At 43.4% G+C, this 17,365-nt stretch overlaps 1 protein-coding gene across 3 annotated transcripts in view; it reads left to right on the forward strand.

Annotated features, from left to right (window-relative positions):
• The first annotated feature begins 3,962 nt into the window (after nt 1-3,962).
• Nucleotides 3,963-17,365, forward strand: part of ITGB1 (integrin subunit beta 1) — a 42,418-nt gene continuing 29,015 nt past the window's right edge. The window contains exon 1 of one of the 3 annotated variants that reach the window (XM_041487349.1): nt 3,963-4,154. In XM_041487349.1, coding sequence (XP_041343283.1) covers nt 4,146-4,154 — 9 coding nt within the window. In that variant the 5' untranslated portion in view covers nt 3,963-4,145. The remainder of the gene's footprint in view (nt 4,155-17,365) is intronic. The other 2 variants (XM_041487333.1, XM_041487340.1) reach the window with 2 other exon arrangements.

Consider the following 17,365-nt stretch of genomic DNA (forward strand, 5'->3'; position numbering starts at 1 on the left):
TGAAAAAGGATTCCTGCCTTGCTTACTGAGGATCAAAATATCTTATAGAATTTCTGCATAAAACAAACTCTCTTCACAATGACATAGGAGTCCCACAAAAGTGCTTTGGAAGATATAAGTGTGACAAACAAGAAGGAATGTGTATGCTAATGGCAGCAGGGATTGTAACAGCAACAGCTCAGCCCACCCAAACATATGCACAGAGGGGAGAGCAGCTCTTCAGCTGAAGGAAGTGCAGAAAACGAGCCAGAGGAAGCATCAGAAGGCACAGTGCAGCTGTAACAAAGCTGTCCCCAAGCCCCTCTACTCCCACAGCCTGCTCTGTGCCAGCAAGGGCACAGTCCCACCAGAGGGGCCATGTGCTCTGGTGACCTCTCCTTTCTTCTTGCCTGACAGCCACAAGTTGCTTTTTAAACGCTGGCAAGCTGAAGGAAGGGCTTGGTGGACTCTGACCTTTTCAGGCTCATGTTAAACACAGGACTGTGGATTGAACAAAGCAGAGATCTAAGCATTGATCACAAACCAGGTGTTAATATATCAGCTTTATTGCACCTTAGTGCTGTACATTGCTCCCATGAACAGCAGGCAGGCAATCTTGCAGAGCACACCTTTGCCCGTAGGATACAATCTGTGGCAATCTCCTGGCTGAACATTTGTGACTCATGTCACTCCTTGTGTGGGGCAGGAGAACATGGCTCCAGTGTAAACACAGCATTCCATATCATGGGCACCCTGTACATGGCCACAGGCTGCCTCCAGAGAAGTGCTGCTCATTCCTCATGAGCAGCCAAATAGAGGCTGTTATCAAAAGCAATGACCACAACCACGAAGCACCATCACTTCCTGTACTAAGTGAGCCTTCTAATAATACTTTCTCTGTGAATCTTCTGTCCAAGCCCTAACATCTCCTCCATCCTCCACGCTGGAAGCCAGAGCCCCGTGCTGACCAGCTGCCAGCGAGGTTCAGTGCTCACTGTGCCCCTTGGCGACTGCACAGCTGCAGTGGAATAAAACAGCGGCTGCAGCTGCTGCTCTCTGCTCCAAGGTCAGGCCAGGAAAACTGTGTGCTCCTGGAGCCAGCTCAGCCCAGGTGGCTGCAGTCTGATGTGTTCACAGGAGACCTGCTTTCTTTTCCTGGCTTCATTCCTATGCTTGGGAAAATGACTTTGACTTCCTCTTTTCTGTCCCTTTATCTATCTTTTGTGATCAGACTATGATTCTTTACCTCAGGTTTATAATTTGGTTTTCTTTAGTTTGGAAAGAAAAAAATACCTTAAGCAGGGTAGGAGCATTTTGAAGAGGCAGGGAAGGAAAAGAAGAGGGCTAGAAAGGGAAAGTACTCTGCTGTCAGTAACAAAGTTTGTTGGGAAAGCGGAGCAGCACAGATAAATTATCACGCCCTGGGGCAGAGGTGACAGAGGTACTTAGTACAGTATGGAGAAGTAAAGGTGGAAGTTCTAGTGGCTGGTGAGATTATGATGTTGCCTAATGGGTGCCTTGATGGGAGGCATTTGCATTTGGGTATTAATGTGCAAACCACGCGCATTAAAACACATCCTGTGTTTATTATCACTGAGGCCCCAGTTGAAAAATATCTCCTTCTAAACCCTTTGCAAGCTGTAGGAGTGGAGAAGAGGCTGGAGAACAGGGTGACAGCTCCCTGGCTGTGTGGGCTTTGGTAAGTCAGAGTTCAGCAGCTTGGCAGCAACGTGTGGCAAATGGGAAACTGCAGCCAAGGAATACCCTGGTAAGTGGTCAGGAGATGCTGCAGCTTCTCCTACCAACCAGCTCCTCCTTCCCTGGAGGCAGTGGCTCCTGAGGCACCCCAGTGACCCCTCACTCCAGAGGTTCCAGCCAGGCACTGGGAGGGATTGCAGCAGAGCTGCCTGGCACAGGGATACTCATCCCCAGCCCTCGAGTGCAGCTGGGCACCGCTGATTTACACAGCTGGCTTCTTGACAAGGCAACACTGGGCACACCAAAACCTGGTTTGGGACTCGTGTTTGTGTAAAAGTTATAATAAAATCTGTATCTGCAAGATAAGTTAACAGTGAACCAAACACTTCCCAGCTTCCCACTCAATCCATGAAAACCCATCTTTTCTTGAGCCCTCCTGTGCAAAACTGCTCACTCACTCTCCCAGATGTCACGTACACTGCAGTATAGAGATGCTACATTAAACATTTTGACATCACCCACAATTGTGTCTACTGGCTCAGACACCTCCAGCACTTTTTTTTTTTTTCTGACATCTTTAGTATTTCACAAGTGTTGGAAAATAACTCATGATTTTCATACCCATCTGTGCTCTCCAAAGGAGTCCAGAAAGCAGCCAAATAATTCAGGTTTTTTTTTTTTTTTCAGCCATTTGTGAGACTTTTTCCTGTTGATTTCCTACTGCTCAGCACAGCCAGCCACTGGCTACTTGACACAGTAAGATCTGAGCAGAGCATTGGGTAGCACTTGAACCAGTCTGTTGAGCAGTTTTATTTTATTTACCCCTCAGAGCCCCAGTGATCTCAGGAGCACATCTTTGCCACCACTTCTTTGCAGTACACTATAGTGGACAGCTGCTCACTATTTGCATATTCTGGCAAAACCACAGAATATTCACAGAATATGGATTATCAAGTCCATCTTTTAAGTGAACGGCCCATACAAGGATTAAAATCCACAACTTTATCATAATTAACACCAGATGTGCTTTTTCCCCCCTGCAATAAAGAAGCAGAGAATACCTCAGACAAAACTAATTTTTATCTGCCAATACTTAAATTTCCCATATTTTTTGCAGACAACTATCCCTCCAGCATTTGCTTTTACTTTGCATGGCATTAATTTTTACTGTTTTAAAAACTTCAGCTTTCTGGTGGCTTTCTTCCTTCCTGGCAGTATTAATATTATATATTGATTTACCCATTGAAACATATGCTGTGCTTATCTCTGGATGTCAGAGTTATTTAGCTACCATTTCATTTGGCCAGTGCTTGCTTTTGATGGAGCTGCTTGGAGCAGTAGTCTGTCATTTCAATCTCATTTTCCAACACCACTGAAACAGTTTTGCAATTACAGCTGTACCAGCATTAAAAGCTTCTGCTAAAACAGCTGTTATGAGACTGCACCCTAAACCACTGCACTGCCCAAGTGGAACACGGGGTTGAATCACCGGCCACACTTGAGTAAACTAGAAATATAATTCCTTTCTTATTCCAAAATGCAGCTAGAAAGCAAGCAGGGGGAAAGTGATTGAAATTATAAACAAGCTGCAGCACTGCTGGTTAAGTTAACCGTAGAAAACCAAGAACTGACACAAGCTCCAGTAGCCACACATAAAGGCACAGTGCTTAGAGCTGTGAGCAGATAGCTTGTGTTTCCCAACACCTTACCTTCACAAAGGTGTCGAATGGCACGCTTTTTCATTTTTTAAAATCGGTAATTTCCCAGGTACCTATTTTAAGGGGCACTTTAAAATACAGAGCATGCCTCGAACACCAGGAGGCTCCGGCCGAGGGATCTGGGAAAAGCGTGTGTTAGCACCGACAAGCCCCCTCCTCACTTAGTGACTTCCACTGCTCTTGGCAACAGCTGCGAGCAAGAGGGACAGGGAATCCCCCTCTGCCCAGATTCCCCGCAGTGTCTGCGCGTGGAACCAGGCAGGGAGGGGAGCAGGAGAAGACCTCTGGAAAAGGGCTGGGGTCGAAGAGCCTTTCGATACCGCCAGCAGCGAGGGGGCCGCGGGGCAGCCCGAGCCCCGTCCCACCCACCGGCCCAGCCCGGGGGCAGCCGGCCCGCCGGCAAACCCCGCCAAATAAGGCGCTGGCGGGCGGCACGGATGGAAGCGGGCACCGAGCCCCGCCTCAAGCACGGCGCTCCCGTCCCTGCCCGCCGCGCCGCAGACGCCTCCCCGGCCCGCTTGACGGCAGCGGGGAGGAATGTGTTTCCGGGGCGGGTAAAGCGGAGCGCGGACCTCCCCTCCCCTCCCCTCCCCCGCGGGCGTGGTTCCCGCAGCAGCTCGGAGCAGGCGGCGGCGGGCAGCCAGCGAGGAGCGAGCCCGGGCGTCCCGCCGCGCCCAGCCCAGCCCTGCCCAGCCCAGGACGCCGCCGCAGCGAGCCGGGCGGGCCGGAGCGCGCCCGCTGCCCGGAGCCATGGCCGAGGTAACGGGAGGACGGGCGGGGGTCGCAGCCGGCCGGGAGCGAGATGAGCGGTGCTTATGGCTGTCCCGGGGCTCAGCGCCTCGGGCGGGCTCCGGCGGGCTGCGCGGGACTGCGAGCGCCGCTTCCCGCGCCCGGAGCCGCCGCCGCCGCCCCGTGTGAGGGTCCCCCGGCGCCGGTCCCGGGCGGAGGAGGGGGCGCCGCCTCCCGCCGTGCCCGCCCGGCGCTGTGGGCGGGAAGGTGTCGGGCCCAGCCTGCGGCTTCCTGTGGCGGCGGGACGGCGGCCTCGGGCCTCCCGTGCTGCCGGGGCCGGCCGGGCCTTTGTCCGCTCGGGGCCGGCCCTACCCCTGCCAGCGGGGTAGCGTCTGCCCCGGGCAGCGCCCCGAGCCCTCCTCTCCGAGAGGGACGGAACCCGTGCCGGTGCCCTGCCCTGTGCCGGCCGCCGCCTCCCGCCGGTGGTGCCCGGGACGGGGGCAGCACTCGGCAGGGAAAGTTTCGGGCGGCTTCCCGGGAGGGCGGGCGTCCGGAGGGGGAAGCTGCCTTCCGCGGGAAGCGGGCGCTGGAGTTACAGGAATGGAAACGAAAGGAGTGAGGCAGGGCAGTGCAGGAGCCTGACTACCCCGGGTTGTGACCTGCACATATCCGCAGAAAGCGAGCGCTGAGAGCCGGCTCTGTGCGGTTTGAATGACGGGATGGTCGCAGTGCAGCGTTTGGCTGCTCGATCGTCCAAACTGGCTCTGAGCCTCTATAGCTTGCTATAAACTTGTGTCGGGATGCAGTGGGAATGTGAGGCCTCCGTGCCATGTCCCACATGGGGATTTTACAGAAGTAGTGCAGTGCTTTGTCTCCTGTTACTGCATTCAGTTACTGATGGTTGGAAGGAAACATGAACTGATGGGAAATTCATTCTGACTCACTGTTTAGGCCCATGTCAGATGTCTTTATGTTATGGAATAAGTATCTGACTGCCTGTTAAACTCATTAGGTAGTCTTTGTGACTGTTCATGAAAAGAAACATCAGCGTTCATGTTTGGTTCTTCATTTGCCCTTGATAGAATACAACAGTCCATTCATGCCAGCACATGTGCACATAGCTGTTGGGTGAAAAATGTTGATTTTTCTGGTAGATTTGCCATCGCTGCTACAATCCTATTCATGCCAAGATACACAAACCTTTAGGAGTAGCGATTGTCTCCATTTAGATTTGTGGAACCACTCACGGCTAATGCTGCTTGTGTGCTAAGGTGTTGAAATTAAGCAGGACATTATGTATGTGGAAGGAGATTTAAATAACTTGTATTCTTGGCACGCAGATCATTTGGTAGGGGATGGTGGCAGCGCTAGAAAAATTAGTTTTGAGAAATGAGGCAGCTTGGTAGCAGTGAGGGTATTTTGTTGTTCTTGGTTATTTGTATGGGCCTTTTAATAGTAGTATTATACTACTAGAAGGATGTAAATTAGACTAAATTAAACAAGACTAAGAGCAAAGACATTCATTGTCCACATCCATCCCAGCGACGAAACCGATGATTCATTCTCCTGTCACAAAAAATATTACTTGCCTCTGGGTAATGATTAAGTAGCATTTTGCAAGCTTGCCTAAGGCTCTATTTATCAGGGTTGCAAAAACAGTGAGCCATTGGCAATAGATTGGCAAGACAAGACAAGTTTAAGATGTGAACACCTTCAACTTTTGTCCTTTTCAAAGATGTTTCAGCTGAAAGGTGAAAAGCTGACAGGCATGCATAATCTTACCTTAATCAAAGTTGGAGCTGCTAAGTGCTGTATCTGTTTGCCAGCCACATGATAAATGAACCATATTTGTTTCAAAATGAAATGTCAGCAGTTAAAACTCTGTTGTTCTCTGTGGGTGCAGCCAGGGAGCTCATTCTGCTCTTTCTGTTCAGGCATCTGATCTGTGCCATGTCACCAGTAACGCCCACCCTTGTGGAAAACTGATTTGGAGGGATCCTTGTTTCTCTAAGAATGTTCATGAATTTCTGATGGGAGTGCAGAATTTTAGTTTTGTCTTGAGTATTTTAAATGACTCAAGTGGTTAGCCTTACACCACTTCCTTTGGGAAGTGATTCCCAAAGCTGAAAAAAAACTGTCTGAGAACTTTTCCTGCTGTTCTTTCTTCCTGATTCATGATTTCATTCCTCTCTCTAAACCATCCTCTCTGTACCTCTCATTGGATAGCTCGGCTGCAGTTCAGATTTGAAAAAACCTTGTTTGCTGTAGCAGCAGCTCAGGAAGTAGATAACTTGGGTAGCAGAAAGGCAAACTTGGGGAGAGCCGTGCACACATGGGGTGGGCATGTGCTGTGCTCTCCCTTGCCCTGAATAAATTCCCTTGCTGCTGCTGGTATGAGTGCCCCAGTTGTTTGTAAATAGTTGTCATGCCTGCCTTTCCACCCAGTCTCGATTTAGTTGGGTGATGTGATGCACCCTTAGCTTGTGGTTCTGACAGCTTCTCATCAGTCTGCTACAGGCTTTGTGCTTGGCTGTGGCTCTTGGTACTGAAACAAGGTGCTGCAGCTGTGATTGCTAAGCAGGCTGTTAAGTATCTTCTCTTGATGGGACTCTTTTTAATAAGCAAAGGCTTTAGCTCTGCAACAGGCTCCCTTTCCTTCTGGTGGACAGCCATGCAGAGTCCCTGTTGTTCTTCTCTTGCACATGAGGGCCTGGGTTTCTTCTGAGGGCCTGGGTTTCTTCAGTGAGGACCTGCTCATGATGCCTCCTGCAGCCTTTGCTTGTGTCCCCTGTCACTGCTGCACAGGAGGTGGATGTGTGGCAGTGCTACTTTCTCTGGTAGTTCTCCTCATGCGGTTGGGGAGTGGGTTTTGTGGAGGAGAGCTGGATGGAGCTTGCTGGCCATTGGTATACCGACCTTCCTCTTCCTCCTCATTCCTTTCCAAATGTGTCTTGTACCCCTTCCACGTAAGACAGACTGTTGTAATCAGTGAGACATTGCTCAAATGAAGATAATCAGTATTAATCACTAGCTTTAAGATTGCTCATGCCACCTCATGTGGCACTTGGAAAAGACATTGGTTAGGTAGGTCAGAAAAGATGGAATCCATACTTAACAATAGCAGAGCCTTTTCTGCCTCCTTTGCTTTTCTAGAATGTCAAGTGATTTGGTTTTTTCCAACCTTTTTTTTTAGGATGGCCAATCCTCTTGGCATCCTTTTAATTCTTAGGGACTGCTGTCAGCCCTCTGAGAGGGAATCGTTCTTGGGAGTGCCTTTTTTCCTTCTTTTTTTTTTTTCCTTTGACTTTTAAGCTGCATCTATTGGTAGAGCTCATAAAGCAATTACGTAAATTTAATCAATCTTAAAAATGTAATTAAGGCAACAATATGTAGTTAGATTTATTTTGGAAGTGTCATTAAAAAGTACTTGCCAGTATGTGTACTATTCCCCTATGACTAGATTTTTAAGTCAGCTGCTATATTCTGTGCCTTGTAGAAAATTTCTGGTCTCCCAGCAGCAGAAAACTCAGAGTTCAGTCTGTGTTGTCTTGCTTCTCATCTCCCATCTGTCTTTATATTGCTGATTCTTCAAATTGTTTGACTTGCTCCACTCACCTTGCTTAGAAGTCACCTTCTAATAGCAGTGTTCTCACTGCCACTTCTTTTCCAGTTTTTTCAGGCTTCTGCTCTGGTATAGGTGTGCAGGGACATTTTTTAGACAAACACATCTCAGACCTGTGACAATAAGTTTTTGTTGTAGGGGAGAGTTAGCTAGTTTGTTTTTTTTTCTGAAGAGGATGTTTGTTTGCTTTTCAAAAGGGAAGGAGTATCACAGATTTGAGAACAAATGAATAGACGAACAAATTCTGTGGCTCTGTCTCCTGGGCGGATACTGGCAATATCTATGTGTGATTTAATGCTCCTTTTGTGTCAGAAAATTAAAATCTCTTGGATAGTTCTAATGCTGCTGAATATTGTCATTTATGGTGGCAGATATGTTCTCCTTTTTACTCTGTAGTTCCTCCTTGCTCTGCTCTGTGGTGTATTGTGTTGACAACTTTCTAAAAAGGATGATGTTTCTTGTCATGTGGTAACCAGAGGGGACCACAATATTGACCAGTATCTGTCAGTTGTTGTGGTTATGGCATTTCTGGGGTAGCCTATAAAGCCATTTTTGTGTTTACCCACAAATGGGAAGACATATTCTATTTCTTCTTCTTTTTTTTTTCCTAATTCGTCTTGCATAGGTGTGGTCCAGTAACCTAAACTCCTCAAACTGTAAGTCAGAATAAATTTGTGAGAAGGCTTTTTCTCTGAACTTTTTTCTCTCCCACCATTAGTTCTTACACTTATTAGTGTAAGAACCAGTAGAAAGTATATATGGCTTCATTGTAAGAAATAGTTGTGTGCTTTAGCTGTGCGAGTTTCTAGCCCAATGTAAGATGCATCTAAGCTTGCTGAACAGATTCTGTTGGGAATGTTACGCAGGAAATGAAAATTCTAGCTTTTGTGAACAAAAAATGAGACACTAGGCACCTTGTTATACATCACTAAATAATATGATTGCCTTTTTCAGTACTAAAGGTGCTCTCTTTAGAAGAGTGTTGTTATTAAACATCCTGTATTTTTGTAATTACCACCTTCTATTACTTTTCTATTCATAAACTAATCAGAGTGGTTAGTGGACTTCCTAGGCTATTGTATTTTCTCATTAATGGGTTGGATATGTTCAGAAAGATGGTAAAGTCTCTGTAACAAAATTTGCACAAAACCAAGCACGTGGTAGGGGAATTAGCCTGAGGAGGCTATAATATTAATGTTTTCTTTTGCAAAAGGTGATAGAATTCCTACTTGTAATCATCTTTGGGGTGTCACTGAGCAGAGGCTCTTAAATATTTTTAGGGTTTTTTTTTGTGTGCTATATCTTTTTCATTTCTCTTTACAGTTGGCTGCAGAATGGCTTATGAAACATGCTTTCTGTCTTAAAAGCAGTTTCATGTGTTTCATTTTTTTCTTTTTCAACAGCAGCAACAAAATGCCACTAGTATTCTTGTGGTTTTATTAGAGGGGAAGGTTTTGAGTAACAAAGCTGAGGCTGGAATCTTAACTTTGTTGTTGCTCATAAGAGCTAAGAAGATCCTGGTCTTTTCTCACCATCCTTTCCATTCCTTTCTGTCACAGAAAAACTGTTTTGCAAATCTTTGTTAAATTAATGCTGTTCTCACATTTTGTCAGCAAATCATTAGACTATAAAAGTCACTTTCTTAAAAATTCCAATCTGTAAGACCATGTATAAGTGGAGATTCCTCTTTATAATGCTCATAAACTGCAACATATACAATAACCAGTGCCAGTATTTCCTCCCCCAAATGATTTGCATTGTATTTGTAGTTCTCCTATTTCTGCTTTGGGTTTTGTATGAGATCACTTACATATGCTTAACTTAGTCATAGTTTTGACTCACTTAGTTTTAACTTATTCTCTTGGTACATTCTAGTGTAAAAGCAGGAAGGAGGCTGTTGTCTGTATGAATTCTTGTTGTTTTAAACTACAAATTTCTCTGTAGTATTTATACTACAAAGAAGTACCTGTATTTAATTTTCTGTTATAGCTATTAACAATTTTTTAAAAGCATTTTTGATGTGGAAGCTGAACAGAAAAAGAAATCTTTCTTCTTTTCTCATCCTTTGTGGTAAAATGAAAAACAGTAATTATATATTGGGCTGAACTGAAACACTGAACTTGCCCCCATTCAAAGATTACTGATCTGTGGTTATTTAAGAGAAGAAAAATAATTGTATCAGATTAATTTAGAAGAAGTCAGTATTTCACTTAGGAAATGGTGATGAGTCAAAGGTGGTATCTTGGATATCAGTGCATACTTGGTCTCTGGAAAACAAGTCTGAGACTGGGATGTGTAGTTTGGCCTAATCTTTCCCTTGAAGTAAATATTGAAATAAGGATGTGTCCATTCGGAAAGGGGAATAAGCTGTCATTCTTGTGTTTCTTAATTTTCTTTGGTGGAATTGTAGTTTAATGTGTCTTAACATGTGCTTACCTTGGGCAGTGGCACCAAGAGTCACATCTTCCCCTCGTGCAGGAAGCTGCATCTGATGTGTCCTCATCTGCTCTGCGTCCTTGTAGGCTGGCAGGACCTGCTGGGAGTGATCTTCCACAAAGCAGAGGGTGCTCTTCCAGTGAGCAGCGGGGTAACCAGAGTGTCCAGGAACATCCTGGGGACCATAGGAGGTCATTTGAAGGACCTGGCATTCTAGTAGCTTGGCCAACATCATCCACAAATTCAGCTTTTTAAGCACTAAATTGGTAACATCCGGCTCCACCTATACCCTGAGCTGTCTGGTGTTCCAATTCTTGGGTAAAGAGGTTTTGTATAAGGATGAGTATAACTAAATGGAAGGCCTGTTTCTGAAGTGGAGATAAATATGAAAGAACTTGATCTTTTTGATGTTAAATCAAAGCACTCTCCCAGGTGTCAAAAGATGACACATTTTAGTAGTTGGTTATCAATAAATTTGGAATAAATTTTGTATCAGAATGACTTCTGATATTGCTAACACATCTTTGAGAATGGAGTGGCTGAAGGCTTTATGCTTGTCCAGTCAGCAAGTGAAATGCTCCCTCTTCTGTTAATGAAAAGAAGAAATGAGGAAATATTTGCTATCATCATCTGCAAGGTTGGCTAGGGAAGGCATGGTTGATGTGCTGCCAGTGAATTCTGGCTGGGCTTTTTTCTTATTACACTGATGTTCTTGTGTATTAAGAAATTAGTTTTAGTGGGCTTAGGATAAAGGCAATAATTACTTTCTGAGAGCTTCCTTCTGTGCTTTTGCAAGGTTGTATTTAGTGTGTGTTACTGTGCTGACTTTGTGATGCCAGGTGGAGATTGTCCCACAGCTGAAAGGCGTGCTATAGCCCATCTGCATAAAACACAAGGCTTTACAGTTTTTGAATTGTTAATTTGCTGATTTTGTGGCAGAATAGATTAAAAATCTGTCTTTCAGTTACATATGAATATAACTTATGTGCATTTCTGAAACATCTGAAAGTGTAACATTTTAGAAGGTAACACTTGTTCTTTGCTTTTATTGTGTAGTTCAAAAATGGGGATGATTTTTTGTGGTTTTTTTGTCACTTCTATGCAAATACAAATCAATGTGAGAAATGAATGTACAAGAACTTCAGTGTAATTTTTCCTGGGTGTGGACTTCAGCATAAAAAAGGAAACAGCAAATTTCCTTTTTTGGAAGAACATGCTGTACATACCAGCTATAGGTTGTTAAAAACATGTAATAAAATCAATAAACAGCAGCAAACTTTTTTTTTCTATGTATGTGTTATCTCTCTCCACTACACATCTTGTTTACATAACTTTTCAAAAGCTAGACTAAAATGTTACATAGCCATGTTAGAGATATCTCCTTTCAGTGAAAGCTCAACTTCAGCTTTAAGAAGTAACTATACTGTGTAAGATTGCTGCCAGCATTTTTGCTGTTGCCAGCTGCCTGGTTTGGATAGTAATAAAAGAGTTTGCACAAATACTGCCTCTTTTTGGTGCATAATTCACAATGCAGTTTCACTTTCTAAATGAAAAATATCTGTATTTAAAATGATTAACATTTGCTTGTAGCTGGAAGCAATTCTAATGCTGTGTTGTTGCAGAGTTTAAAAAAAAATCTCACTCATTAGTGATAACTCAAAACTCCGCAGCAGACAATTGGTTTTCAAATTTATCTGAATTTCCTGTTTTGTAAAACGTTCCAAAGTGGCTTTTGAGCCATGAATTCAACTAAAATTGTGTTTAATTTTCATAGGAAAATGGTTCTGCAGCAATTTATACCAGCGCTAGGTCTCAACCGTCCCTCCTGCCTGTACCTGTGCAGTTTTACCATCCTGCTTGCATCAGCTGTGGAAGTTATAGGGCTGTACATTGAGTTATTTCAGTAACTATTCTGGCTGAAAAATAGCTTGGCCAAAAATTAATTTTCAGCTAGGTCAGTTGTTGCTGCTGGGAGATCACATGCATTGCCAGGGGAGGAAGGGGAAAACGTGCAACTCATAGAGAGAGCGTGTGCCACTGTGGCAGTCCAGAGATAAGTTGGCATAAACTGCTGTGGCACCTCACAGCATCTGCTTGTGCCTGCTTCAGCGATCTTCTGACTTGAGTAATCCATCTTAACTTGCTAGATCAGGTGGGAAATCACTCAGCAAGGTGTTATTGCTCAGCTTGTTCCACTGGCTCAGCTAAGAGGCAAAACTATCGTCTGTAGTTGGCACCAGAGAGATAAAGGGTGCAAAGTGGGGAATTTTAGGGTCTGGAGAAGTTGAGCTGTCTCCTGGGTTCCCTAGTAGCAAACTGGTAGATGTACTTAGCTACTACGAGAAACCTCATCTTACCTTTTGCAGTGCTTTTAAAGCAGCTTGTGGACTCCAGGCTTAAAATTCTGCTCTGGAAAGCAGCAGAAGTGTATGTATGAATAGGCAGATTATTCAGGCCAGGACTGCTTTTTATGAAGTGATGAGTCTGGGTGGTTTTGGTTTTGATTTTTTTATTAAAAAGTCTTTTAAGGTTGAAGTTTTATTTTTTCCTGAGATTGATGAGCTTTTTGCAAGTGCTCAAATTGGTGTCAAAATCTGGATAAAGTCTACTGTTTGTGCTTCTGCCCAGCCAGTTATCACTGCTGTTGAATTAATAATCATCGTTAGTTATGTACAGAAAAATATATAACACATGTATGAAAGATTAAATATATATAGAATTAAATGCAAAATCTCATAGATACAGATTTATAAGGCTGTATGTAGTTCTGTGGGATGACCAGTTTTTTATTGTTTCTACATGATCATTTTTATGGACACTTACCTGGCATTAAAAGAATGTTGAGGATGAGAGTTGTTTCAGTACAAGTCTCATTCTAAATTGTGTTTGAATAGTGAACCTTTTAAAAAACTTGATGGTAAATATTTGAATATTGTCTGTAAATATTATTTTATGCACTTGCTTCAAATTCTGAACAAAAATATGAACAAACAACAACAAACCTAAAATCCTTCAGTATTTTGTTCTTTGCGTCTGTTAATTTTTTTGGCCAGCTAATTTATTCTGATAACCTGTAAAAATAAAATCAGAGTAGTTCCCCAAACTGGCTGGCTGTGTTGCAGAGCATTTATAAACAGTTCATCCAAGATCAGCTTAGGATGGTTGGCCTGTGACAGCCTGAGGTTGGGCTGGTTTAGCAGCAGAGAGCCCAGTGTAATTTTGAAGGGCAGTCAGTCTGACAGCCACCTGCCCGTTCTTAAAAGCTGTTTCCTCAGCTCTTCTCTGTCCATGTGGATGTCTGGTTTTCACTGAGGCTTACAGAAAGTGGCATTTGACACAGAGGGGGAAGGGATGGCCCAAGGTCCAAGTGGAGCTGGCTTGGGATAGATGTGGGGAGGTCCCTGAGTGGTAGCGCAGGGTCAGAGGTTGCTGTTGTGGAGATGCTGCAGCACTGCTGATTCTTTCAGCTGCAGTTTGCTTTCATCTGGGTTTTGGCTGCTGAAACTGTACCCTGAGTGTTAATGATAGCTCCTGGTGGGTGAACTCTGCCATGTAACGACAGACGAGTTTCCGCTGAGTTTTCTCTTTGTGGTGTGCCAGCTGCTGGTTTCCTGCAGTACCTACAGCAATAGCTAGCAATGCATTTGAAATTGTTTTTTCTTAAAGAAATAGATGAGTGAGACACTGCATTTACTGAAATTCTCTATCTTTTTACTAAGAACATACTTGCCTCTGTTCTGCTTTTCCTTTAACAGAAAAGCTTGGATTAAAGTAAGTTTAGCCAGATGTTGTGACAGTCATGGAGGCAGTACAGCCTCGGAAGCATCAGTTACAGTCAGCTGTGTAAGAGCTATATTTATGTGCTTAACTAAACTTCTCGTTTCCCCATGTGGATAAATGTGAGGTTTAAGTTGCACAAAATTAAATAGTGTCTTTATGGGAGTAGTAAGTGGTGAAGAGTATGCAGGAATTTAATACTACCACATGGAACAGACCCCCATGTTTTCTACTAGAATGGCTTAAATCATTATGTGGCATTCTTGATTGTAATCTGTCTCTGATGGAAATGCTGAACGTAGCCAAGAAGTCTTGTAGGCTGGAAAAAACTATGTAAACAAGTTAAGTATCCCGTTTGCACTTTCTCCCACCAAAAAATGGTGTTATATTTAGACTAGAGAAGAAATTAGGTTATGGCAAAAACAACTCATGGTTCTAAAAGCATTTGAAAGGTACTGAAACAACAGATTTTTAAAATTCTGTTGTAATCACAGTTGTGTGAAGAGATGCAACTGTGATAGAAAAATCCTGAAATATTTGTTACAGAAAAATGCCTGCTGATAACAGCAAGATTGAGTACAGTGATACTTCTTACAAATTTCTGGAGACAATGTGCTTTGAGTCAGTAAAGTTGTGATGAACTATTGGCAGCTTATGTTTTAAAGAGTATGAAAAAGGGATATTTTTGACAGTGACAGTTTTAATGGGAAAAAATGACATATATTTGTTATTGGCACATGTCCACATTGTATATTTATCCTTAAAGAGGAAACTTTCTAGTTGCGCATGTATAGAGGTGCTGTAGGTGTAGCAAACACTTTCAACCACAGTGTCAGTAGCAATGGGCTTGGTGTGTTTTAGTGGTTTAGGCTTGGAGAGGTGCTGCCTTTGCAGGGTGCTTGCACACCAGCATAAGCAGTGCAGGACATTGTTATGTCCTTTCCTAAAGTTCAAAGAGCTTCATTGTATCCTTGTATGAATCCTCGGGTTCTGTGGGCAGGATGCAGTGACATGGGCTTTCATAGGCACAACAGTTTGAGAAGTGTAGAGCAAGATTTAGTTGCAGACTGGATTGTCAGAGAGGTAAATGTTATAGCTTAAACTAGGTATAAGCCGTAGGTAATCAACACGTAAAGCACATTGCTGATGTTTTAATGAGGTGTAGCTGCAAGTCTGAGTGCTCTGATGGAGAGCATGCAGAGTTGTATTTCTCTCCTAATTTAGTGTTGAACTTTAATTTTAACCTGCTTGTTAATCTGGTTTTCCAAAATACACCTGTCAGATTTCATGCTGTAAATTGCAGTTCATGCATAACTGCCTGGTAAAAATATTTAAATAAAAAGGAACATTTTCATGAGAAAGAATACCTGACTTGACTCTTGAACAGTTTCATATATGTGGTCATCATGCACAGGTTGCTTGTTCTTGTGAGCTGTGTTGAAGTAGTACCTGTCTTTCAAGCATTGAGATGCTTTCCAGAGTAACTCCTGAACTGTGGGGTCTTGGCTTTAAATTCTGATTCAACAGGTCAAGAAAGTGTTATACAAATCATCTCTTCATGTGCATACAAACCAAGCCAGGGACAAGGATGGTTAATACAGCAAAGCAGTGTTCTTAAATTAGTAATGATTTGTGCTGTGGTAGTACTGTGAAGATCCAGTCATGAGTTACAAGCTGTCTGTGCATGGCAGTGTGTACACACATTGCGTGAAAAAAGGTCCTTCCTTCAGAGGTGGTGCTGACTAACCAATGTTAATCCTGTCTGCACTACAGTCCTCCCCAAAAAGCCTGAGAACAAAGGAAAGAGATCAAGGTTGCTCTTGGGGTTTGCTGACTAGAAAGATGAAGGCTCTTTGTCAGTAGCTGCATCTTCAAGTTGCCCCTGTGCATCTTTTTCCCGTTCTTTTAACTTCTGTCACCATTGTCAGCTTGAAATTCTGACATGTGTGCGTTCTGAAATAGAGATATTTAATGAAAAGGAAATCATGGTGTGATTCTTGGGACTGTCCTGTGCAGGGCCAGGAGTTGGACTTCAGTGATCCTTGTGTGTCCTTTCCATCTCAGAATATTCTATGAATAAATTGAGTGGGCTTTACTAGTAGTAGTCTTCTTTATAATTTGCTATGGCACTCATGTTTCTTGTGAGTATTACTTAGGTGTAATTGCAAACTCCAATTGCTGGAGTTTGTCTTTGAGAGAAATTGTCGCTAGATTTTGCTAGGGAAAACACAAAAATACGATGAAACACATGCAGAAATACAGTGAAATCAGGCATGGTATGTAATTTGCCCTGCCATTATAGGTTTGCTATGTTCCATAAAAGTCTACATTCTGTAGGTTTTCCTGGCTTTCCAGAAGTTCCCTGGCTGCCTTTGATTCCTTGTATTGAGCTCCTTGTATTCACTTTTAACCTAAGTCCCTAGAGAAGTCCATATGGTTTGGATTGGTCAGGTGGGCAGGTAGAGAGGGATTTCAGCCCAGCATGCACAAGTCAGAGTCGTCACCCATGACACAGGAGATTTGCAGTCGGGGCTCTCTTATGTGTCTGAGTGTGAACATACATCTGTTTCCTTTCAGTTTCCTTCAGGGTAGAGCATTTGGTGAGAAAGAAATAAAGTTCGTACTCCAGACTATGAACCCAAGTCTCTTGTTTTTTCTTATAGACAATATGCTGTAAATCTGTAAATATTACAGGGAACAGTAACTGGAACTCCACTCATACCTTTTTATCTAGCTCCTGCTATATGAGTCCTTCAGTAGGCAATCTAGAGACAAAACTATCAGTTTTTCTGTCTGTGCTTTTGTTCTGCATAGCAGAACAAAGGTTTAATTGAAGGTCCTACTAGTATATCCTGTAGGATGATAGAGCATTCCCAGGAAATGGGAATGAAAACCCTTTGGGGCTAAGGAGGGACTGGAGCCCATTTACCTTACTTCCTGTGTATGCCACAGTACTGTGAAATATCAGGGATCCATTACCACCTTCTGTCACGTCCCAACTGGATCTACTGCATTTTATCTTTCTCATTGTGCAGTGATGTCAGATACCAGAAAACTTTATTATCTGCAGTTGTTCTGAAAATGCTACCTGTATTTTTTCTGATTATAGATGAAATTTATGTCTTCCATCAAGAAAAATCTTCCCCACCACAATTCCCTGCAACCAGGCACCTAACTTGGGCAGATTTGTTTCCATTCCATCATTCAAATCAAAACCAAAAGATACTTTGCATAAAAATACCCAGTTGCTTTTCATTCCATTATTTAGAACTGTCAAAAAGTTGAGAGCTTGTGTGAAACCCACAAAATAAACATGAGCAAATTCTATGTAAAAGCAATAGTATGGTCAAACCATGTGAGTGCTTGTGAAGTTAGTGGTTCAGTCTTGAAGCAGCTGTGTCCTATA

Source organism: Pyrgilauda ruficollis, unplaced genomic scaffold, assembly GCF_017590135.1.
Source record: "Pyrgilauda ruficollis isolate IOZ18807 unplaced genomic scaffold, ASM1759013v1 scaffold12, whole genome shotgun sequence".
NCBI lineage: Eukaryota > Metazoa > Chordata > Aves > Passeriformes > Passeridae > Pyrgilauda > Pyrgilauda ruficollis.